General features: G+C 41.0%; 3 protein-coding genes across 5 annotated transcripts in view; 2 read left to right on the top strand and 1 right to left on the bottom strand.

Annotated features, from left to right (window-relative positions):
- Positions 1-647: 647 nt before the first annotated feature.
- On the top strand, positions 648-3,314 carry chmp4c (charged multivesicular body protein 4C). The gene is made up of 5 exons (XM_020087330.2): positions 648-1,056; positions 1,702-1,879; positions 2,044-2,152; positions 2,335-2,461; positions 2,811-3,314. Exons 1-5 carry the CDS (start codon positions 840-842, stop codon positions 2,870-2,872), a joined length of 693 nt encoding a protein of 230 aa, XP_019942889.2. The 5' UTR covers positions 648-839; the 3' UTR covers positions 2,873-3,314.
- A 626-nt stretch (positions 3,315-3,940) lies between these two features.
- gimap4 (GTPase IMAP family member 4) lies at positions 3,941-9,396 on the top strand. 2 transcript variants are annotated; one of them, XM_020087824.2, is made up of 3 exons: positions 3,941-4,083; positions 4,944-5,714; positions 7,121-9,396. In XM_020087824.2, exons 1-3 carry the CDS (start codon positions 4,053-4,055, stop codon positions 7,123-7,125), a joined length of 807 nt encoding a protein of 268 aa, XP_019943383.2. In that variant the 5' UTR covers positions 3,941-4,052; the 3' UTR covers positions 7,126-9,396. The 2 variants fall into 2 exon arrangements, with proteins under 2 accessions (XP_019943383.2, XP_019943382.2); XM_020087823.2 differs by lacking the exon at positions 7,121-9,396 and having other exon boundaries at positions 4,944-5,722.
- A 1,631-nt stretch (positions 9,397-11,027) lies between these two features.
- The window catches only part of plxdc2b (plexin domain containing 2b), a 70,185-nt gene continuing 58,181 nt past the window's right edge, over positions 11,028-23,031 (bottom strand). For both annotated transcript variants that reach the window (XM_020087791.2, XM_020087792.2), the window contains exons 10-14: positions 20,512-20,572; positions 20,280-20,433; positions 17,594-17,632; positions 14,775-14,932; positions 11,028-14,542 (exon numbers count right to left, since the gene is read on the bottom strand). In XM_020087791.2, the coding sequence (XP_019943350.1) occupies positions 14,423-14,542; positions 14,775-14,932; positions 17,594-17,632; positions 20,280-20,433; positions 20,512-20,572 (532 nt within the window). In that variant the 3' untranslated portion in view covers positions 11,028-14,422. The remainder of the gene's footprint in view (positions 14,543-14,774; positions 14,933-17,593; positions 17,633-20,279; positions 20,434-20,511; positions 20,573-23,031) is intronic.

Below are 23,031 nucleotides of genomic sequence, written 5' to 3'. Positions count from 1 at the left end.
TTCCGCAGTTATTTCTAAATTAATAAATTATCTTTAAAAAAAAATCATTTTGAATTTACAATAGTCACTGGCAAAAGTGTTACTTGTTCTTTAGAAAATGTTTCATGTAATACATTTGTTCTAATTCGCTCTCATTTCACTTTTACATTTTTTAAAGTTTTAACAACATCCTTTATGTCAAGCAACAAAATAAAATGAAATAAAATAAGTTTAGTGAAAGGTCGATGGACTGAATTTGACTTGGTGTAGTTGTATATTTGTACTTTTTTAATTTTAAAAACAATTTTTCACAACAGCAAATTATTCTACTCTTTAAATGTTTGGGATAAAATACTGAATTTGATTTGGTGTAATTGTGTCCAGCTCAAATCAAATCACTAAAAGATAATAGTTTGTTGTGGAAAAAAAAGAAAAATCATGTGTTTTAATGTCTGAATATATGCAGATGTTTATTTTATTTTTTATTTTTATTTTAAAGTTGTATATTTGTATTTTTTAAATTTTGTTTTCAGTTCGCCTCATCAATATAAAGGGTCACGATATAAACCTGATATAAGCCTAATGAAATCAAATTAAATGAAAAAATTGTGTGTTATTTCAAACGTAGTGACCGGAAGACAAAAGAAAAAAAAAATCACGGAAAAGGAAGAGAGGGCGTCAGGTGTCATGACGTCACTGGGCGCAGGTGAAAGGTGTATTCTCTGACTCGTTTTAAATTGAAACCGCAGAAGCCGTCGAGCAGGAAATTCCTCTCTGTCGCTACACACCCTCCGTAAAAACACTCGAGCGGCTCGTCTGGACTTTTAGTTCCCTGCGAAAAAAGACTCAAAGTCGCCAGAATGAGCAAAATCTCTAAATTGTTCAAGGGCAGCAGCTCGAGCTCGTCGAGCTCCTCCAGGTCCAAACACCGGTCCAGAGGCGGACCGACGCCGCAGGAGGCCATCCACAGACTGAGGGAGACCGAGGAAATGCTGACCAAGAAACAAGATTACCTGGAGAAGAAGATAGAGCAAGAGATCATGGTCGCCAAGAAGCATGGCACGAAGAACAAGAGAGGTATGTTTCTGCGTTAGTCTGAGAACAGCACAGCACAGTCAGGTGTCAGGCCCACAGGCCGCGTTAGACTGTTTACTGGGAATTCAAAGTGAATATTCAAGTGTTCATAAGGAAAAAATCCGATTCAAACCTCCTTCCTCATATGAAATGATGTTTCATACTGACTCTCCTATAAGAGTATTGGCCGACATTGTTTTTGTGGTGAATATGTTTTCCAGAGAGTAAATTCAGATCTGAATGCAGCAGCAGCAGCAGCAGCAAGTCAGGATAATAAAACAAATGAACTGCATTATAATCTCAAAGTTCATATTATTATGTGTGTTGTCTGGTGAGAAACCCTGCAGTGCTGCATTGCTCGTTGAATCACCTCAGAATAAAAATAATGTCATGGGAGGAACCATGTGTCATAAGTGTTTGTGTACAGTACACCCAACACTTAACTCAAAGATATTATATATCACATCTGCAAACAGTCGATAAACAGCCAAACATTTTACAAATGTCAGCATGTTACGTGTTATACGTCTTCATTGTGCTTGTACAATGCATAAATCCACATTTATTACATTTTTGTTATATTGTTATTGATTGAAATTGCTTAAAATTACTATTGTTGCATGATTTTTTTCAATCTTTGTGTATCAGCTGCTCTTCAAGCGCTGAAGAGGAAGAAGCGATTGGAAGCGCAGCTCACTCAGATCGACGGCACGCTGTCCACCATCGAGTTTCAGAGAGAAGCTCTGGAGAACTCGCACACCAACACTGAGGTCCTCAACAATCTGTCCTTTGCCACCAAGGCCATGAAGAAAGTTCACGAGAACATGTAAGAACCTGGTGGTGAAAGTAAAAGCACACAGAGATCATCTGAAGTTGCTTGCTAGCACCACAACAGTGTTTTTCCATCAAAGAGACCTAATCTGAATTTTCTGAAATATAAAGTCTCATTCATAAGGTTATGTTTTAAAATATCTCCCTGCTAATTTTCAGGGACCTCGACAAGATCGATGATATGATGCAGGACATCACAGAACAGCAGGACGTGGCTCAAGAGATCAGTGAAGCCATTTCCCGACCGTTCGGCGAGACATTCGATGAGGTTGATACTTTCCCTACCTCGTCTGTCAACCTCTCCCTCTACCCTTTGCCTTTCTTTGTCACTAATTTGAGGCTAAAGATTTTAGATTATGTTTGGTATTATCTGTGTGGTCTGCTAATCCATTTCCTGCTCTACAAAAAAATGCGCCTGACAAGTTTTGTTGACCTTGTTTGTTTTGTTAGGATGAGCTGCTGGCGGAGCTGGCAGAGCTGGAACAGGAAGACCTTGAGGAGAGCATGAAGAGTATGGGCGGACTTCCCAGCGTGCCCAGCTCCAAATTGCCTTCAGCATGGCACGGTCACCGCACAAGTAAGTACAACCAAAAACATTCATCTTTTTTAACCTCAATATATTTAATACATCATTTAACACATACTATGTTTTTTTCAAATTTACTTTATCATATAAAATACATGTTTGAGTTTTACCTACAAGATATACATGGATTTAATGCATTAAATAGAATATTATTTAATTAAATAAAAAATGAGTGAGCTTGAATAACCTTTTATCATTTTGTGAAGAAACTTCAACAGTAAAAATAAAGGCAATGCAAAAATAACCCAATAATATTACTCTCAAGTTTCAGCCTTTACCACGACGAATGTTCCATTTTAATCTGACAACGTTAGTGAACTGTTAACTTTTTTTTTTACAGCAACCAAGAAGAGGGTTGAAGAGGAGGACGACATGCATATGCTGGCATCGTGGGCAACTTAAGTACCTGAAGCCAGCCTGATTTGAGTTATAGAGAATATGTTTTGGAAAGATTTATTTTTATTTTTATTTTATTTTTAGGGAAAATGAAGAGAATTATATTATTTTTTAAAGACATTTGGTCTATAACCTTCTTATGGTGTTTTCACCTTATATTCATCAAGAAATGACAATTTTAAGTGAAGGAATCTACAAATGTTTTACTTTAATATGTTTTTCTTTTCTTTACTGCTTCTTGTTCTTTTAATTTTTCATTCGTACCTATCATGAGAATCTCCTGCTTATATAAACCTAATGAAGACGTAAAGAGGACTGAGATGTTTTTAACACATTGAGCAAAATGCTTCACTGTGTGTCAGACCATTGTAAATAAACTGGGATGTTGCAAAAACACTGTAAATATATTGCTTTTCAATGTTCAACAATAAAATCACCCCCATAATAACACTGCCTAATTGTTATAACTACAGCTACTATTGCTATTAATATTATTTTACTATTAAAATGATGCAGAGCTACTGGTTGGTAAGTTAATTTGTAGAATAGGGATATTCGCCATCTTGTCCTATGTTATTATTGTTTGTTGTTTTAAAAAGCAAATTTAAACATAAGAGTCTAAAATACTGATATTAACTTGTAAGAATACCAACACTTATAAAGCCTACTGTGAGATTTTTGATTTCCCTTTGACAACATTTAAAATAGCAAAACAAGTCACTGTTTTGTGACATTAATCTTATAATCATTAGATAGAAAGATAGCAGAGGTAGCTGTATTTTTTTTTTAAAGTTCAGTGCAAGAGTAAAACTTAAAATACAAGACTAGAGATAAAGACAATATACAATCAAATAAAGATAAACGTAGGCAGTAATGTAAGTAATTGTTATGAGAATTTTTTAAATGGGCTTGAGTCCCAAATGTAATCACAATGTCAAGTAGTATTGTGAAAAGTCATGTGATCGTTTCTAATCATTTTACTTTGGATCTCAACTCTCACTTTTCGACTCTGGCAGGAACTTTTCTCGCATCCGGTTTGCCGTGCTTTTATTGTGAAATCTATCCGTAAAGCTGTAAAGCGTTGAGGTTCCGGGGAGCTTGTCACTTCTCCAAGAGGAAGAAGTGCCGCTGCCGCCCGAACACGAACGACTGCACCTGAAACACTAACCTGCGATAAAAACACAACATGGACGCGACCAGACCTCGACACTCATCCGGTGAGACAGCAACATCATCGTCTTCTCGAACCCGGAGCTTAGTTTGGAGCCGGTAGTAATATCCGGCTAATTGCTGCTGCTATTAAACTTAGCGCTAAGTTAGCATAATGTCAAACCAGCAGGATGTGACACGTTTCACACGTACGAAACCTCAGAGGGAAACTTTCGGGACATTTGTGTTCCTGTCGCATTGTTAGGAAACAGGTTTGACCTCTTTAAGTTCGTTAATAACTGTGAGAGGTTGCTGCTGCTCTGCTGAGCAGCTTGTGATGAGGAATCTAATAAAACACTGTTTATTAAACCATGATTACACTTCTTAATCTATTGATTGGTTATAACATGTTATCTCAATCTGTTAAAGTACTTAAGATACTACAAAGTACAATATTTGCCTGTGGACTGTACTCCTAAAAGTTCAGCACTTAAGTATAAGTACGTAGTTACTTTCCACTACATATTTGGAAGCCAAGGTCTCAAATTAAAATAAATGATTATTAATATTTTTAATTGATGGACAGAAGTTACATTTGGTAAAGTTGTTTGAACACTTAAATCATATTTAATACAAATTTCATCCACATTTACTATTTAAATTTGACATCATTTTACTAAGTGAAATTGCTGGATATGAATAATATGAATTTTGTGATGGCAAAAAAGCTACGAGACACATCAAAAGGTGTAAATCTGAAGTAGTTAGATAATTAATGACAAAGATTCATTGGTTTAATCTTCACAAATGAAAATTTAAATAAATATATCATTATTTGTAACCCTTATCAGATTTTGTTGTTGATGCTTGTTGAAACAGTTACTATTGCGTCTCATCCAAACTCTGACTTGTTTTAATTTAATTTCAGCCGGAAATGCCGCAGGAACAGAAGAGGAGGCAAAAAAGAAAGCAGCTGCGGCCCAAGCAGCCATCCGCCTCCCTGAGGTTCGACTGGTGGTGCTGGGCTGGAGATGGCCGGGAAAGAGCCTGACGGGTAATACCATCATAGGCCGAGAGGAATTTCGCCTGGAGCGAGCGGCGGAGTTCTGTGTGAAGAGGCAGACTGAGGTGGAGGGGCGGCAGGTGATTGTGGTGGACACTCCAGGGTGGTTCTCTGCGCAGGACACCCCCCCCTCCTATAAACAGGAGCTAGTAAGAGGAGCATCTCTGTCGCCTCCAGGTCCACATGCCTTCCTGCTCGTCATCCCCGTAGGCATGTTCACAGAGGTGGACCGTGCACGCATCGAGGAGCACGTGAGCCTCTTCGGGGAGCATGTGTGGAAACATACGATTGTGGTTTTCACGTGGGCAGAGTTGTTAAGGAACATTTCAATCGAGAGGTACATTCGCAGGGAGGGCAAGGATCTGCAGTGGGTGCTGGAAAAGTGTAAGCGAAGGTACTTTGTCATAAACAACTGCATATACGGGGAGCATCCGCAGGTAGGACGCCTGCTAGAGAAGGTGGAGAAGTTGGTGGCAGAGGAAGGGGAGCACTACAGCCAAGAGGAGGCGGAGAAAGAGAAGAAACCACTGGAGGAGAACCAGAACCCAGCCAGGGACGTGCGGGAGCTGGGGGCGAGACCCAAACAGAACTCTGGACTGGGATTGTCCAAAGCCATGGAGGTGGATCCAGTTTCCAGTGAGTGATGTAAAGGGATGCGTTGGTGTTAAAATGTTCAAATTGGTTTCATATCTCCACTTGGTGGCGGTAATACACCTCAAAACTGATTTGCAAACCACCATTAAACACAAAATAAGCTGCACCCAAATCAGCAACAATTGAGGCCTGACATGTTGCCAGGTTGGCACAGTTTTTATTTTCTATGAGACTTAGTCTAACATGTCTCCTCTTGTCTGTTCCCCAAAAAATACTTGAACTTCCTGTTAAGCAGATACATGAAATCATCTTCCTCATCCCTCCACTGAAATGTGATCTCCTTCAAGTACTTACACAATACGAGTTGGATTCAGAGCTGTGACACCATTGGCGCAGTTTGCTGATGTTGGCTGTTTTTATTTTTCAGAAGTGGTCATATTGACTAATTAAAAATCAAACCGGTTCGAGCTCCAACAATGGACCACAGAAGCAAAACCAGAAATTAAGCCAACTCCAGCATGTTTGTGTGTATCTTGGCTCACAATGACGTTTTACATGTTTTGAGTTTCTTTCAGGACATTTCTGATAATTAAAGACACTGTGAAATGAACACGAGTCTTCACAAGACTTCAAAATCCTGGAATTTAAAGTACTCTAAACTCTAATATTCAGTGATTCATCGGTGCGTTGCCTTATCGCCCTACACAACGTCCTGTTTCAACAGTCAGTACGTCACATTAAACCTGCAACAGCTGATTGTTTTAGCTCCTTTGAGGCGGCGGTAACAAGATCTGAAAACAACACAGACATATTATCACCTTTGAGGTTGATACGGCAAACTTATCAGCTAATTGTCACATATTTTCACAAGATTTAGCTTCTGGTCAATATTCACTCTGCTTCTGCGCTGTTGTCGGTCTCTATGGTGAACAGTGTGTTCATTAACAGTAGGTTTCTAATGGAAACAGCTGCCTGCTGCTGTAAACAACTCAGTGAAAGGTGTGAGCGTGAACCATAACATTAAAGCTGTGGGTCATAAAACCAAAACGGTGCGCTAATGGACAGGTCAGGTGATAATTCCCTCTGAGCATGACTCATCCCTTTCACATTTAGTCCGGTGTTATAGATATAATGATTATTGCTTCTTTAGGGAAGTAAACATGTCATTTGATGGGGCCTTTTAACGTAGATGTATTTAGTTTTGTGTTCCAGGCTGATACACATGAGATTTATCAGCTTCTTTCCAAACATTGTCGTTGCACCCTTGAATCTGTCAGCTTGCCGTTTCCTGCTCCTGTCTCCATAGCAACCCAAAGAAGACACACCAAGAAAAAAAACAAAGCGTCATCCCTTCCTTTCTCACACTGCTCCATGAGTGATGTCACAGTACTTTAGCTAAATGCATGTATGACAGAGCCCTATTAATAACGCACTGTGTCTAATTCTAGATTAACCACATTCTCCCGGCTGATGGACCCTCTAAACCACGACTCACGGAGCCTTTGCTTCACTGCGCTGACGACAAAGCTGCGTATTTGACGAGACAGGAAAGGGTAATTGGCTGAAATGTTACTGAATGTACAAACCAATGTGATTTATTTAAGTTATTTTTAAAAATCTGACATGTTAGCATGTGTTTTAGTCGCGTGCATTCTTTGGGACGCTGCATCTTCTCATTGTGATGATGCTGGAGGCCTTTTCAACATAAGAGCCCTTTTCTAAAGCTGTCCATATATTTATACTCCCCAGTTGTGTAATGATGAAAAAAAGATTTGTTAGTGTGAGGGATGTTTGTTGGTTTGTAATAATGTCCTGGTGGTTGTGTGATGGGACTAAGGAAGTACAGGCTGTTGCGTACAGTGGGTAACCACCATCATTGTGTGCACTCCTGAGTCATGGTGAAGACCAGTGGCAGAACTGCACTGTTAAAATTGTTTCTGTAATATTCTGTTCATGACTGTTGAGGGTGTGGCTTTTATTATGATTCCTATTTGTTTTGACCAAACTGCAATTATTTTCTTATGCTACACGTCATTGCACTCTCAGTGGACAGTTATGAAATTGAGCAATTACTGATTTTTGTCTGTTGCCATAAAGTTGTGATTTTTTTTTTGAAAAATGTATGTTTCAGATGTTTATATCACTTTGTGGCAGAGGAATATGTCCGAGGATGTCAACCTGAGGCTCTTAATTTGTATTCAATCAGTGGAATATTCAGGTTAAAAGCCTTGACTTGATGAAATCCAGGTGAACCATGTGTCAATGTAGCTTTACAATGTTTAATTTAGTCCTCCTGACAGAGAACAGTCAGCTGCTCCGGACACACTCCAACATTGCACGAGGAGTTTCTGAGGCTCAGTACAGTAACAATGGTCACTGAATCTTGGTTTACCAGACTTAAGCAGAGCGTCTGCCTCACTGTACCGACGGCAAAGCAGCATATTTGACAAAACAGGAGAAGGTAACTGTAGTAAACCATGGTTGTGTGACCCAGTTGCATGTCTCCAGTCCTGCCTTTTGTTGGGCCTCTAACCAGCCTGTGTGTATGTTCATATGGGACCCACATAGCACCTGCATCACAGAGCAAAAGCAGAGTACACAGTGTTGAATCCTTGCCTTCCATATCCCTCGACTACAGATCAGTTCACATAATATATCTGATAATATTTCTCCTATTTCTTTTCCTGAATACTCCGATAGTTTCCATTTTAGTTAACTGGAGTGACTGAGATCCACAGGTCCTGGTGGGAAATATGTGCCTTAAATCGTTTGTTCTTTGTAAATATCACAAATGTCTCTCAGGACTTAGATCCACTGCCTTTCACTTGAACAATCGAATCTGGATTGTTTAACCCCCTGGGGTAAAATATTAGCAAAGCTCTGAGAGTCAACAACTGACTTAAAAGCCTTTTTATTCTAGGAACCCTGTAGATATCATAGATCTGCTCCTTAAAAGCAGCTGTTAGTCTTTTGTGGAAATGTATTTATATTCACAACACAGAAAAAGTGGTTATCAATGTATGTACTATGACTGTTTCACCTAGTGTGGGTAAATACTGCTGTGTGTTGACATTTGATACAGAAATATCAGAAAGGAAACTAACCTGCTGTTCCCTCATTACTGACATTTTATTTTCGATTCATCGGGTTGATTTAAACACTTCAATGAGAAACTGCTCTGAATAATTACATTCACAAACACAGCCACACATGTAGGTCAGACTGTATTTGGATTGTTGTCACTTTGCAGCATTGGACCAAAAATAAAGAATAATTTGATATATAAAGATAAAAATCTGGATGAACAAAGTCAAAAAAGCAGGTCAGGATATGGCCGACATGTATTGTATTTGAGACGCTGACACATAACTGCTCTGAGACATGCAACCTAATACAGCCATCTTTGTATTTGTGTTGTTTGCAGTGGTGATTTAGTTTCTTCTAAAACCTTTTTTCCTGAAGCATGGATCCTGTTTTGTCTTCCTCTTGTGCCACGTCTTCTGAGTCCAGCACGAGAATCAAGTTACTCCTCGGAAATTCATGAGCGAGGCCCAGTAACCTCTCTGGGCCTTTGCCGTCTGGTTTGTTGGCCTGTAACGCGTCTTATTTGCCGAAATGTTGTAGATCTGTGATGGAAAATGAACTGGCTTTATTTCACTAAATGCTGCATTTGTTATTTCCTTCTGACAGCTCCAAATAAATGTATATTTTGATCCACTGTGAATTGAGCCTGTTCTTTGAATACTTGGCAAATGAAGATTTCCTGTCTTAATAATTGACTTTATTTGTTAAACTAAGTTTTAATAGGTTCACAATAATAGTTTTAAATAGGTTAGACCACTATAAATCTCACTTGGATTTTTTTTATAACCCCTTAATCTCCTGATTGTTTTCTTGATTGATTTATTAATCATTTATTATATATGTAGAAACATGAAAAATGCCCATATATATAATTTCTTAGAGCCTTGGCACAAGATTTGTATTGAAATTATCATATTTGACAACAAAATAAATAATTAAATCCTCACATTTGCATTTCAAAGCAATTATTAATAAAATAAAGAAGCAAAAACTAAATATATGAATCATCTCATTTGTTTCCTGCAGTTGTGACATTCTGGTGTTTGACCACTATGTGGCAGTAAGACATCAGGTCTCAGAGAGGATGTTCTGTTTACAGCAGCAGCATGACTCACATCACTGGTATGACCTTCTCTACAATATATTCATTAAGTTGATTTGTGAATGTACCAGCTCAGTGTGCAGCGATTAACACCCACTTATTATTGTTTATAGACTAAATGTGCTGTGGTTGTATTTCACTTCATTACTTCCTGAGTTTTAAACTCAGTCCCAAACATTACAGAAGTTCCATTCTCTCTTTGTCCTTCATGCTACTCAACCAGTTTTGTCTCTTGATCAGTATCGAGGTCTGAAAGCTCTGCCCGGCTCAGTCAGAATCCATCCCTCCTTCCTCATTCCTCCGTCACGCCTTTCTTTCTTTTTTTTCCGCCCAGTTTGCTGAGCTCTGCTCCATCTCTCCTTCACCATCTTGTTTACTCAGCTTTCTCTTGGTTCAGCTGTGGAGCTCTTATCCTCCATCGTCAGGGAAAAGCAGCTCCACTATCTACCTGATCCAGGGATTTCATGTAAACAAGACAGCTATGCTCCCTATCAGCCCTGATACAGATCATCAGGGCCGTCTCTAGTGACCTTGGGGGCCCTAGGCAAAGGGGACTTCAGGGTCCCTACATCGAACCAAACCGACTTCCAGATTATGAAGCTGCTCATGACAATTTCCTGCTTTGCCTGCAGTCTAGGAGCCATAGACTGTAAATAAAAATGGACAAAGACAAAGACTCTACATCCAGAAAGATAATCCAATGCAGAAATGCTTAAAACAAGTATTCTCATGAAAAACCAACAAAGGGAAACTTCTGGTTGCAAAAAGAGATCCGTTCATGTAGAAGTAAATAAGTAAATGATTCTACTTTTCACTTTAGAACTTCACTAAACATTTTCCAAGTCCTCAATACAAGATGATGTTCATGTGAGTAAAATAGACCAAAAAGCTCGGTATGATTTTTGTAGTGGATATCCAGCACCTGCAAACCACCAGAACCAAAAATTGGATTCAAATATATTGTGGTGGCATTTAAGCCTCAATAATGCATTTCACTTTTCCAGATGTTCATTGTTACCCCGTTATATTTTCAGTGCATGCATGATTAACTGAGCAGAGGAGATTATTTCTCTTTTTCAAAGTGCTCATACCATCCACAAATACTATCTAAAGTTCGAGAAAGAGAAATAAAAGTCCATAATTTGTGTGACACAAGCATTTTTACACAGTTGTGACTTTTTAACAACATTGTTTATTATCTTAAATGTAATCAAACAACAGTAGTTACAGAAATTACAGACAGCCATGATACTGTGTGGTTTTATTGTGTGCTGTGGATCGCCATGATAACATATAAAAAACAAAGCCAGAAGGAAAAATAATCTCATTTCTTCACACTGAGCTCTTCACATTCAGCTCGGGCAATCGTCATTCAATCCAACCCATGAGTCTGAGGATGAAGAACAGCACACAGCAGTTACCCATGGCAACAACAGCACTCGTCATCATCTAAACGACATGTTAGGAAAGTGGGAGTAGAAGCAATTAGTCGAGTGAAGGTTTCTGCTGCTAGACGACCTGCTGCGTGATCGTAAATGGTTTTGAACAAGACTCGTTACATCGTCCGCCACATTCTCTGCCTGCACCTTTAGAGTGGTGAGAATCACACTTGAAGCTTCAGGTGGCAGCGAAAAACAAACAGATGTCCCGAGCATCTGCAGAGAGCATTTCTTCTCATGGATTAAATCTGACAATATTTTAAAGGAGACATTTTGTGCATATTCGGGTTTTTTCTTGAAAAGGTTTACATGCTCTAATGTTCAGGTCACATTTCTGCAGCTCCTCTCTTCAGCCTCTGTCTGAAACACTTGGTTTTAGCTCCTGTCTCTTTAAGGCCCCCTCCCCATACATCCCAGTCTGCTCTGATTGGTCAACTTTGTCAGGGGACATGGCAAATAAGCTGCTAGATGTATATTACGCAAATATGGGGTATCGGTATTTCACTTGACGTCATGACGATGTGGAAGTATTGGCCGAACTACTGTCGCAGCGTTTCAGGAGCTTCAGTGTTTTCTGTGGGACAGAGCAGCTCCCTTTACCAAAAACTTAGGCTTTTAAAACTTTGTAGAACTTTCACATTCACAAAAAGAAAAAAAACCTATATAACCCACCGGAGGAAAGAAACACTAAAAAAGCATCATATGTCTCCTTTAAAAAATATCTGTAGGCAGTGGCCTGATAAATTCAACCATCAGTTCTCTCCTGGACGCTGCAGGAAGTTATGAGGAGTCATAAAATATATGGTTTAAAAAGCAGAGGTTTGTCCTCTCAGGCCGACACCAGTGAGAGTTATGACAGAGGGGTAGGTTTGATGAATGAACACAGCCAGTGAGTCATTGATTTGGTATTCAGACATTGTGGCGCTTGTGTATCTTTGGGTGTGTAGCGAGAATTAAATGCTCTCATAGCATTTACATCATCTGATGGGAGGCTGCGTCAGCCTCCAGCTAAGCCACGCCTCCAGCTAAGCCACGCCTCCTTGGTTACTGTTGCTATGCTTGTCAAGCTTTCTGTTCTCTAACGTACATCACGTGTGTGGTTTACAACATTCCCCACCTATGTGCAGGTAGCCACCATTTTTGTTTTAATTAAAACAGAGGTGCAGTTTGGAAAACAGGAATAACTCCACATTCTGAATGGATTCTGAAAACACAGCACGGACATTTGAAAGTGTTTTAAAATATTTGTTAAATGTTTCAGGTTAATTGTATTTTAGAGACTCAACAAGCTGTGTAACAGTCGTAACTGATGACGCACTCCAAAGCTGATTGGAGGATAACTGTTAGTGGGAGGGTTTTAGAGGAACAACAATGCAAATGGCAGAAAAAACTGTTTACCACCGACTGAGCTGTGTGATGTGTGTGGTACTCTGGGTAATGAGGTGGAGCCGAGGGGAGACTGAGGTAAATATTTGAAAATAAAACACGCTCAGATGCTGATTAGTCTTTGGTCTCAATGTGATGGTGACAAATAGAATAAAATAAAAAAATATCCAGGTGCATTTTCAGTGTCAAACTGAACAGGGGTGATATTGCACGTTTAATTTTTCAGTAGGATTCCAGGATATCGATGGCGTCGGTAAAAGGAGTCTACAATCATTGGTGTAAAACATGATTTTGTCTTAAAAATAATGTTTAACAGTAGAAATGAGTTTGAATTTGCTCAGTCAGAAGCCTCGTGTTTTGATCGGTGATAGAAACGATTGGAACAATATTCACATTTAGGTAAAAAAAGTACAGAAAAAAAGGCCACTCATAAAAAATAAAGTTCTTCAGTACTATTACTGCTATTCTACAAATGTTTGCCATGGATTACCTGAATCTGCAAATGTTTTGGCCTTGGTATGTACATGTATGTGTTGTATTGATGAGTTGCTCATGATTGTTAAACATGGACACAACTGGTTATGCTGGCAACATACTTGTAAAAGGAAACTACACTGTAAAAAAGAAAAATCAAGAAAAACTCCACTGTATCCAGGTACTTAAGATTCAAATCAAGAAGAATCAAGTGTGCAGAGCCAGCTCAAACATACGCACCCGTAAAGCAGGTGGATATCCAGTCTCTTGTGTAAACTGCTCTCTTTTGCATTCACTCACACACACACACACACACACACATACACTTTAGAAAATATATTCACACTCACAAGCGCCTGTCTTGCAATTTTGCATTAGTACCACAAGTCAAATGAGAAAAAAAAATGTGCATGGGAAAAAATGTGCAAACCCTCATCAGGGAAAGAAAATGGCACGGCAGTAATGAAAAAAAACAAAACGCTAAACTAAAATGGTATCAATGACAAAAGGAATCAAACAACCAATCGAAATAGAGAGAAGGAAAGAGCGTGCCCATCACCCACTCAAAACCCCCCCACTGATATATTCTCAGTGAACAAAACAAAAAAGATCTTACACTTCATTTTCAGAAAATGAAACCAGCCAAACATCACAAACACTTTCACTGCTCAGAGCCTCGCTCTGACGGGAGTTCATCTCGTGTCACGCCACGCAGCCTCTGGAAAAGTCAATTACGCCTGCTATTGTATTGAAAATCAATACCGACGGTCTATATAGATACATGTGCCAACCCCTGTGAAAACAACCGACTGAGAGAAGAAAAGAAAAGGTGAAAACCTGATGGATATACAAAGGCCTATACTGTATAACCCCACCGACAATAAAGTGGAAATCTCTGTTCACATATTGTTTCAGAAAATATATATATTGTATAATTCACCCTGCTCCCCCCCTCATCCACACACCAGCAGCAGTCAGGCTGTACAATCCCTCCATGGCAACGTGACAGCAGCCGTAGAAACCCTCGACACTGTTCCCTCCCTCTGTCGGTTCCAAGCAATACGTCTGTCTCGGTCGGCTTTCATGGTTTTCTCGCTTGCCCGTATTAGCGGCTGCTGCATCCCGTCTCATCTAGCGCTCAATGGGCCGGTACGTCAAGTTTAAACGAGTCCACTCAGAGCTCATCCTGGAGGGTCCTGGTGAGGAGGGCCGGCACGGGAGGAGGGGAGGGGGAGGATGCAGGGATGCGGACACCCCCTCCTCCCTCAGCACTGCTCGGACTCAATGAAGCCGTCCTTCTCCTGGCCCACCGGCTCCACCTCCGCGTAGGCAGGGTGACCTGACCCCCGGCGGAACTTCATGGCTGGCCACCTGCTCGGGCGTCTCTGCAAGAGTGGACAGGAGGAGTGTTAGGTAGGTCAATAACTGCAATAAAGGTCAGAGTGTCATCAAGGTTAAAGGTGATAGCCGAGCGTCACCTCTGTCGATATGTCTGGTGACATATCTGACACTGAAATTTCATCCCTGACCTTGGTAAGAGAAGGTGACAAGAATAAAATCACCAGAACAGCCACAGTTCTCAAACCCATCATTTCACATGGACATGTCGCTACGCACCTCAATGAGGAAGAGGCTGGCGGCGGAGGTGGGGTGATGGTAGATGTAGACGGTGATCAGGACACCAGCAATCATGACGAGCATCACCATCAGGATACCGAGGATCAGACCGGTGTGCAGAGGGTGTGTACCAGGCATCCTGCCCACAGCGCTGTCAGCTGAAGAATTTAGAAAAATGACATGACGTGAGATATATAATGTCATACATCCTGCTTTAATACTGGGTTATTTGCTTTTAAAAAATGCAGTTTCTTTTTTAACCAGCAGGGGGCACTCACAATTCATCTATTTCCTTTTTAAAATGGGGATAATTGTTGTCAGTTTTCTAAATGTCACCAAATTGACAAGACAGATATTTGATTTTGAAACATTAACAGTGACATTTCTACTGTAAATCCTCCCATGGAACATATATACACTCATTGTCACTGGATGTAAAAGGGTTATTATGTCTTAAATCAGGTGAATTCCTTCAATTTGAGAACAGATTCAAGGTTTAGATTTAAATGGAGTCTTTAGCTCTCTCCTGTTTGTGTATTCATGCGCAGTTCTCCTCTCTCGCAGAAGAGGTAATCCCACGCCAAGGTTAGCAGCGTATGGTCCTGATAGGAGCAGGAAGCCGGCCTATAGACGCTGATCCAGAGTCCTATCCTAGCCTCCAGTCATGGCGGTGCTAACTGAAGAGGCTGTATGTAGCGACTGCATAATAAGCCCGTCCTTCAGCGCGCCTTGGAAGTCAACACTCGTCTTTTTAAAGCACTTTCTCAGCTCCAGAGAGCTGGAGCCACCAGGCAGGTGTTGTTGAGTTCTTTCGAAGGTGATAAGAGTGTCCTGTAACCTGTGGGTGATCTCTGTTTACATCTATGGAGACAGGGTTTCACGGGAAAAACAATTTCACCTGCGATAGAGAATAAAACTACAAAGAGAAAGTGTCCACAGTGTGGACACCTCCCTGATCACAGCAGAGGAGAAGTAATAAAGTTATTTTGATACCAACACCGTGGATTCTGCTCAGATCCATTCATCAGGCTGCAGATTCTAACCTCTCCCCAGACTCCTCCTGTGTTTAATTGGCAGCTGAAGCCCCCCCGGTCCCTGTCTCTATTGATTATTTAACACAGACAATAACCGAGTGGTAATATAACCTGTCCACTGCGTGTGGTTCACTAGAAATCTAAAAAGTTCAATATATGAATGATTTACTGCTGGAACGTCACTTGTAGACTCAACTCAAAATGAACTGATTACAAGGCGGCTCGGGGGTGCAGTGGTTAGCACCCACAATAAGATGGTTCCTGGTTAGACTCCCATGTCTGAGAGGGTTTTCCCCTGGTAGTCTGGCTTCCCCCTGCTTAATTGTAAACTCTTAATTGACCTCAAGTGGGAATGGTTGTTTCTGAACTGCTGCTTTCAGACTTGCAATGAACTCCAGATATTTCCCTGAAATTATCTGAAGGGGCTGTTTGCAAATGTCCGAGTCAGTTGCTCCAGACGATTCCAGGAACTTTTCCTTCCATCCCCATCAGTAAAATGTCCAGAGAATTAAGTTTCTAACATGCAATGGACCCAGAAGTGGAAAAACAACAAAGAACACAGATATCTCAGGTTGAAAAAGCTGGGATTGGCTCCAGCCCCCAACCCCACAACCCCTGATGGACAGGTGGTGTAGATGGAAACTCAGTCGTACTTTTCAGAGAAAAACAACTTGAACAACAGAGAGAAGGACACAGTGACATTTTCTTTGTTGTGTGTATTCCTCATGCTCAAAGTCTGAGGAGGGTTATTTTTATTTATTTTTCTCAGAAAGACATTTTTCCTGTGTTTATATGTCAGAGCTACAGAGACCATGAGTCATCTCTCGGGCAGCTGGAAGCACAAACAATGTGACACGCTGTTAAGTCTGTGGCGTTCGTAGGTTAGCGGGGGGGGGGACACGATGAAACACAGCGGAGATACAGAGACAATAAGGAGTCAGCAGCCTGGCAACTAAACAACCAGGGGGAGGTCTCTGTAGACCCCTGGAGGAGCTCAGACCGCCGAGACCGTTTAATCTGGAATCTTATGAGGGATAAGACACAGCACTCAAAATATCACTGGGGCATAGTGGGCTGATGAAATTTGACACGTCCTCTGAAAAATGTCCTGAATTTGTCTCCACCAGCTTTGTCCTTATGACTGTTCAAGCCTGAGGAGACTGGGTTAACACTAATGGACAGCAGAGCTCTTCGACAGCAATAAAATGCATTAGAGGATTTTTTTTTTGGAGAGGACAAATGAGAGCAGTGGAAATGCAGCCAAACTTTTCTTTTTCAGCTCCACAGCTGTGCTCAGCTATTCTCTTACTTTGCTATAATGGGTTTTAGGAGGTCAACAATAGAAACTGAGTGGACCTACAGTATAACTCAGCCTCTTTAGAAATGGAGGCTGCAGATCGGGGGTGCGGAGAAGACACCTCTTGAGTGAAGGTGGTTCAATTCAGCTGTAATCACCTCACGTGCATTTCTCACTGCGTCCCGTCAACGTCAAATGTCGTTTTGACATTAAATAAGGAAATAAAGTATGTGTTGAAAAACAGTTTGATACATAGGGAATATTAATGTTAACTTCTTTTCTTACAAGAATAAAAGTGTCTTAATGATAAGAACTTATTTACATGAGTCTTCAGTATCTTTGTGTCTTTAATAAAAACATTCAAAACAAAGTAAAGGAAGCGTAATAGCCGACTGCTGGATAAAGTTTATCAGCTGATTGAACCAAAAAGATCAAAACACAATCAGGGACCTTAATGATGCAAACAAAACACACACACACGGACCTACCCTGGTTGTCTCGGAGATGCAGAGCGATCTTCGTATCATCTGCGGAGACAAAGACAGAAACAGACACGAGCGTCAGACACAGTGATCAATATTTCTCTTTGTAGTTTGTTTTTCGACGGTCTGACTAAATAAACAATCCCCTGAAGGTCCCATAATGAGATTAAGCTTCTTTCATTAGTAAACCATCTTCCTTTCAACATTTAATTTACTATACTTACAATCTGATTAAAAATTCATGCTTTGAATATAATAGTGTGGGATACATAATTCAACACACTCGAGGAGTCTGGGGTTAACTATACGTGTGAAATATGGAAATATGGTGTGACCCACTTCTCGAAGGGTAGCGGGCGTTTACACACGCCATAGGATTCACATTATGCAAATTCAGCACATACACACAGATAGATTTCACTGAATGATTTATTTCTATTTCGCTTTACAAAAGAGGAAATGCAGACACATTTTTGGTCTGAACGAATCATTAAGTGAGTCATAAAAGTTAGTCAATCACACAGTAGAGTTAGGGCCATAATTTATGTTCAAGGAAAAGAAGCATTTCTGTACCTGATTTCACAGAAATATCTGTATTTAGGTTTATACTAGAAATAATAAAATCCACCTTAAGTCCCTAATTTTCTGTATCTAATCGTTAAAAACAATTATTGGTTGACCTATATGAGCCTTTCACTGACATCCTGTTATCTGCATTTATATTTGCCAATATTAAAACTCATTTTACCGAAATTCACAAACTAAACATTATCATTTACAAGATTTATTGCAGAACTTATCCAAAATGAGATCATAAGTTTCCACACCCAAACACCCACACAGATACATTTTTCTTTTCTTGTCTCGATAACTTTATTTTCCATCCAGCTGCAGGTTGACGTCAACAGCATGAGCCACCCAGCTTGCACTCTAACCTGACCTTTGACCCCTGCAGCTGAAGATACCGCTGAATGAAAACTGATCCTCTGTACGTGTCAACAGTCAGGAGCTTCTCGGTGTCGGCTACCCAACAAATACCACGGTGTGACCCCTAGATCTCCTCCACACACACACCAAAGACATTTTATTCCTCGCACCACACCCTGGTTTGATGTGTAAGACGACTTGTCGTGTTTTGCCTCACAGCTGGACAGCTTTCACAGCCCTCTCCAAACTCACTGCATCCGTCCTCATCACAGCGGTCCACCGAGAAACCCAGCTGTGATGGAGTGTCCATTTAAACACAACGCCCCCGCGATGGAGATGCATTAGAGAAAATGCTGGCTCCTGCCTCAGTTAGTGACGGGAAGTAAATACATTTTATGAAAATGAAATAATGGATGACCAAGGCCTGAACGTAGGAGGCTTTAAAAAGCTCAACAATGGAGATGGAAGCATTGTGGAGCAGACACAGCAACTCTGCACAAAAGAGTCTCTTTACAAATCACATTTTCAGGAACATTTTTATGGAATTAATTATTTTGAAAGTAACCTGAGATTTAATAGTAAGAGAATTGAATTGTGGGTTTCATAACTTGAATGTGTAGTCTGGTCTATGACCCATCCACTAACATGGAGGAAGGATTTATAACATGCACTGCAGCCAGCCATCAGCTGGCGATAAAGATGTTTGGCTTCACTTTGGGGGAGCAGTCATGTCATCCATCTTTATGCACAGTCTACAGTTGACACACAGTGACATAAACGTTATCGGAGTTGTTAGCTGGTTCCTTCATTTCATTTTTGATTCAACTGCATCACATCTGGAGCTGATTCAGAAAAACTGCCCATTGACTCAAAAACTGTTCGCAAAAAGCCATCAAAAGTCAATTGAGGTGAAAATGGGCGCAATAAATTCAGCCCGCTTGTAACTTTCACTTCTTCGGAGACAGAGAAAAAAAAAGAAATGCAAGTAAACAAACTTTAGAGGACACCTTGGTCGTTTTCCTATCATCAGCAGAAGCATTCCGTCTGCTCCTGTTCAAAGAGGATTTGCATCAGATGATGCTGAGATTATGCTGCAGTATGGTCCGGGGTTAGTCTCCCGCTGGGGTGCAGTGAATCATGTGCTTCAGACTTTACGCCGCAATATCAAAAGGGCACGACCTGCCAGACCTCTGCTGTGTGAGGAAGAGAAACGACGAAGAAGAAGGGATCGAAGCACATCAGGACTGACACATGAGGTATTTTATCTCTGGATACATATCTACTGTAAAAGTTTGGTCGAAAACATGTGTTTTTCTTGAAGTTTTCTGGTCAGACTTGGAGGGATTCAGAGTTTTTGTTTTACATACAGCAGTTGGCACTTTTGAGCAGAGCCAAGCGACGTGATCACAGGTTTGCGTGGGTGCATCTATTCTGGACCGGTAAGATGTGTCCTGATTCAATCTGCGTTGTTTAAAAGTGGGTACAAACACAGCTGCTGCACTTTGCTCCGCTGGCTGCCATCTGGAATCATTTCTTTTTTATCTTAAGTGGAGAGAGCTGGAGAGACGCTCTCTCCAAAAGAGACAAGTGTCTTGTTCACGTTATAAAAGAGGAAACGCATCAATACCAATAAAGAACAGTTACAGCAAAGTCACTTCATTTAGCATTCTGCCAGCGCAGAGTGTCCATTAGTAGTTTAAAGAAAGCTCTGGGCTCTGACACACTGTGCACCTTGGCGTTGTTCCAGCTCCGCTCTCTACTTTACCTTCGGTGGGGACACTGGTGGGAGGGTGGGTGGTGGAGGGTCTGTCTCGGCCTGCAGTGGTCTCGCTGCTCCTGGACGTTGTTTTGGCGACAACAGTGGTGGTGAAGGGGTAGAGGTACGTGGTGTCGATGATGTCGCACATCTTGTCCTTGGTCTGAAAGATGACAAATGTCTCAAGTATATCACCACTAGCAAGCTGGAGGAAATCACTCTGGTCATCTTGAACACTCACCTCATCTGGACAGCTGTTGTCCACCCAGTCCTGCCGGTGGCGGTCGAAGCCACTGGAACATCTGGGGGCAGAGAAAACACTGTCAGAGTGGAGTTTGAAACCAACTACCACGAAACACAAAGGACAGTGGAGGTGATGGGAATTTCATTGGTTTAAAAGTTTTTGTCATAAACTGAAGTTTTGGACAAATAATCTTGACCTGATTTAAAATGTTAAGGAACGGTTCATTCATCATTCTGGGGAACATGGAACACCATGTAACTTTTAATGAACAACAGCGCCCTCTGCAGCCACATGTCAGTTACACACGACTCGCTCACCAAAGCTACAAAGAGCATAAAACATGCAAACTCATCTTGAAGCTGTTATTGTAGGTTAAAAAAAACTGCATAGTTTTGCTTTAAAACATCTGCACAACTTCCTGAGGTCTGGACACGAGGAGTGTGAGGGGCCATCAGCCTCGCACAGCGTGAAGATAGGATCCTTGTGGGGGTAGTGCAGAGGCTCATGGGGCCTTGGAGTACTGTGCATCGTGGTGCGAGGCTTCTAATAACCTCAAAAGGCAGACGGTAATCGAGGCGGCAGCTGCTAATCCTCCGTGCTCTAAACAGATCAAAATTATAACTCACCCACTGGTGAACTCGCATTTCGTCCGTCTCGGCCCTTCGCCACAAACAGTATCCCATCTGGCCGGACGAGTTAGTATGCAAAGCAGTCACCACTCTCACACCACACTCTGTCTAATGAAATGCTTTTTAAAAGCTTTTGGTGGTATGCTAATTATTTCTCATTGTAGGTGGATAAATAAAAACAACCTATGACTGACTCACAGTGCAGTGGTTTAAATCGAGCCCTGGCATCTGTGCTGTGAGGACAGAATGAGTCCAGTCGAGTTCTGCACGTCCCCAACAGACCACATTCCTCTACCCAACATAACGTTATGGTAATGACTTTATGAGAGGGAGTCCATTTTCATCTTCCTCCCTCTCTGATTATCCCATTCGTTTTATTTCCCCCCACCGAAAAGTTCAGCCTCATCTGCTCAATCAGGCGAGACAGATTCCTCCGGTTAATCCCCCATTTTTCCCCGACTGCTTTTCACCCCCCAAGAGGGAGCAGAGCGAAGCAGAGTGAGACACAATATCACCGACATGTTTGGTCTAACCTGTCCCTGAAGGGAGCTCGTGTTTTGTTTCCCCTCAATGGCATCAGTCCCAGCCAGTTGCCATCGAATGCAGTCAGCCACGGTGCTTTTAATTAGAAATGCACTGAGGTGCTTCATTTGAATATAAATGAATCCATGAGGGAGAACGTTTCTTTTCTCCAAGTCTCCCTCAGGCATCACAGGGTGGGATAGATTTTATTATTGGGTTTCAATCCCACTTCTTCAGATGCCACAGAAGATTAATGGAAAATAAACAAGTAGTTATTCTTTGTTATCACTGGTGATTAACCCAGTGCATGAGTGTACTTCAAGTTATAATCCGTGTGATTTACTACTATATGCTAATAATTGAATTTAATCTATATTCCCCACAATCCCCACACTACCAGGCAGCACTGTCGCCTCACAGCAGGGTTGCTGGTTCGGATCCCAACTTTGTGTGGTTTTTGTCACAGTCAGGCTTCCTCCAAAAGACTTTCAGATCCGGGTAAGATTAATTGGAGACAGCTGACGGACATCTTGTCTCTGTACGACAGTCCTGCGATACGGGTGGATTGGCTCAAGCTCACCCCCGAGACCCTGGAAGCATAAACTGTGTAATGGATGAATCCTCACACTAAATCCAATTAACAGAAATCAATGACTTCATATAATCCAGCAGTATTTTATTCTACTGAAATCAGCCCCATGTTTATTGTTGACTCTCCACAAACACTTGTCATGTGAGCTGTATTACGTCACCGCTAATGCAAAATTGATCAACATGTTCGCAGCTGCTGCTTCACACTAAAAGCATTCGATAAAGTAGCTTTTATTGTGACACAGACATGAAACAAAACAATGGTCACTTACACACTGGACCTTTAATATAGTGGATAAAAAGACCAAATACGCTGCTTGATGCTTCAGTAATAATAATAATCCTTTAACTTCAACAGTATCAAATCAAATATCAAATATATCAAAATATCAGCCATTTGTGTACATTTTGCTGATAATATCTCTGTAACTTCTACTTTGAATGCAAGACCTTTATTTTAAAAGGAACATTCTAATATAGTAAATAACGGATATCAATACTTCTTACACCCCTGACTCGACTGCTGTTGTTGCAGCCCAACCAATTTGTGAGCCTGTAATTATGCTATTTCTCAACATTAATGATGCAATAACAGTTTGCCAGGAGACTAAGATGTATTAAAACTCAATATTCAACTCCTTACCAGCCCTTTATTTTAAAGGAGCTGCATTTGTGATGCTCGCCAGCTGTTTTTCTCAAACAAATCCCTTTCCCTCCACACACATGAACGTTGGGCTGAACGGGCTCTCATGGCTCCCAGCGAGTCATCTGGGAT

Source organism: Paralichthys olivaceus, chromosome 17 (genome assembly GCF_024713975.1).
Source record: "Paralichthys olivaceus isolate ysfri-2021 chromosome 17, ASM2471397v2, whole genome shotgun sequence".
Taxonomy (NCBI): domain Eukaryota; kingdom Metazoa; phylum Chordata; class Actinopteri; order Pleuronectiformes; family Paralichthyidae; genus Paralichthys; species Paralichthys olivaceus.
The sequence above is the reverse complement of the archived record's forward strand: the minus strand, read 5'-3'. Positions and strand labels throughout refer to the sequence as shown.

Coding starts and splice junctions, on each gene's coding strand:
- chmp4c (XM_020087330.2), top strand. CDS start 840: ATGAGCAAAATCTCTAAATTGTTCAAGGGCAGCAGCTCGAGCTCGTCG. Junction 1,057..1,701: donor TGGCACGAAGAACAAGAGAG/GTATGTTTCTGC, acceptor TTTGTGTATCAG/CTGCTCTTCAAGCGCTGAAG. Junction 1,880..2,043: donor AAGAAAGTTCACGAGAACAT/GTAAGAACCTGG, acceptor GCTAATTTTCAG/GGACCTCGACAAGATCGATG.
- gimap4 (XM_020087823.2), top strand. CDS start 4,053: ATGGACGCGACCAGACCTCGACACTCATCCG. Junction 4,084..4,943: donor CAGACCTCGACACTCATCCG/GTGAGACAGCAA, acceptor ATTTAATTTCAG/CCGGAAATGCCGCAGGAACA.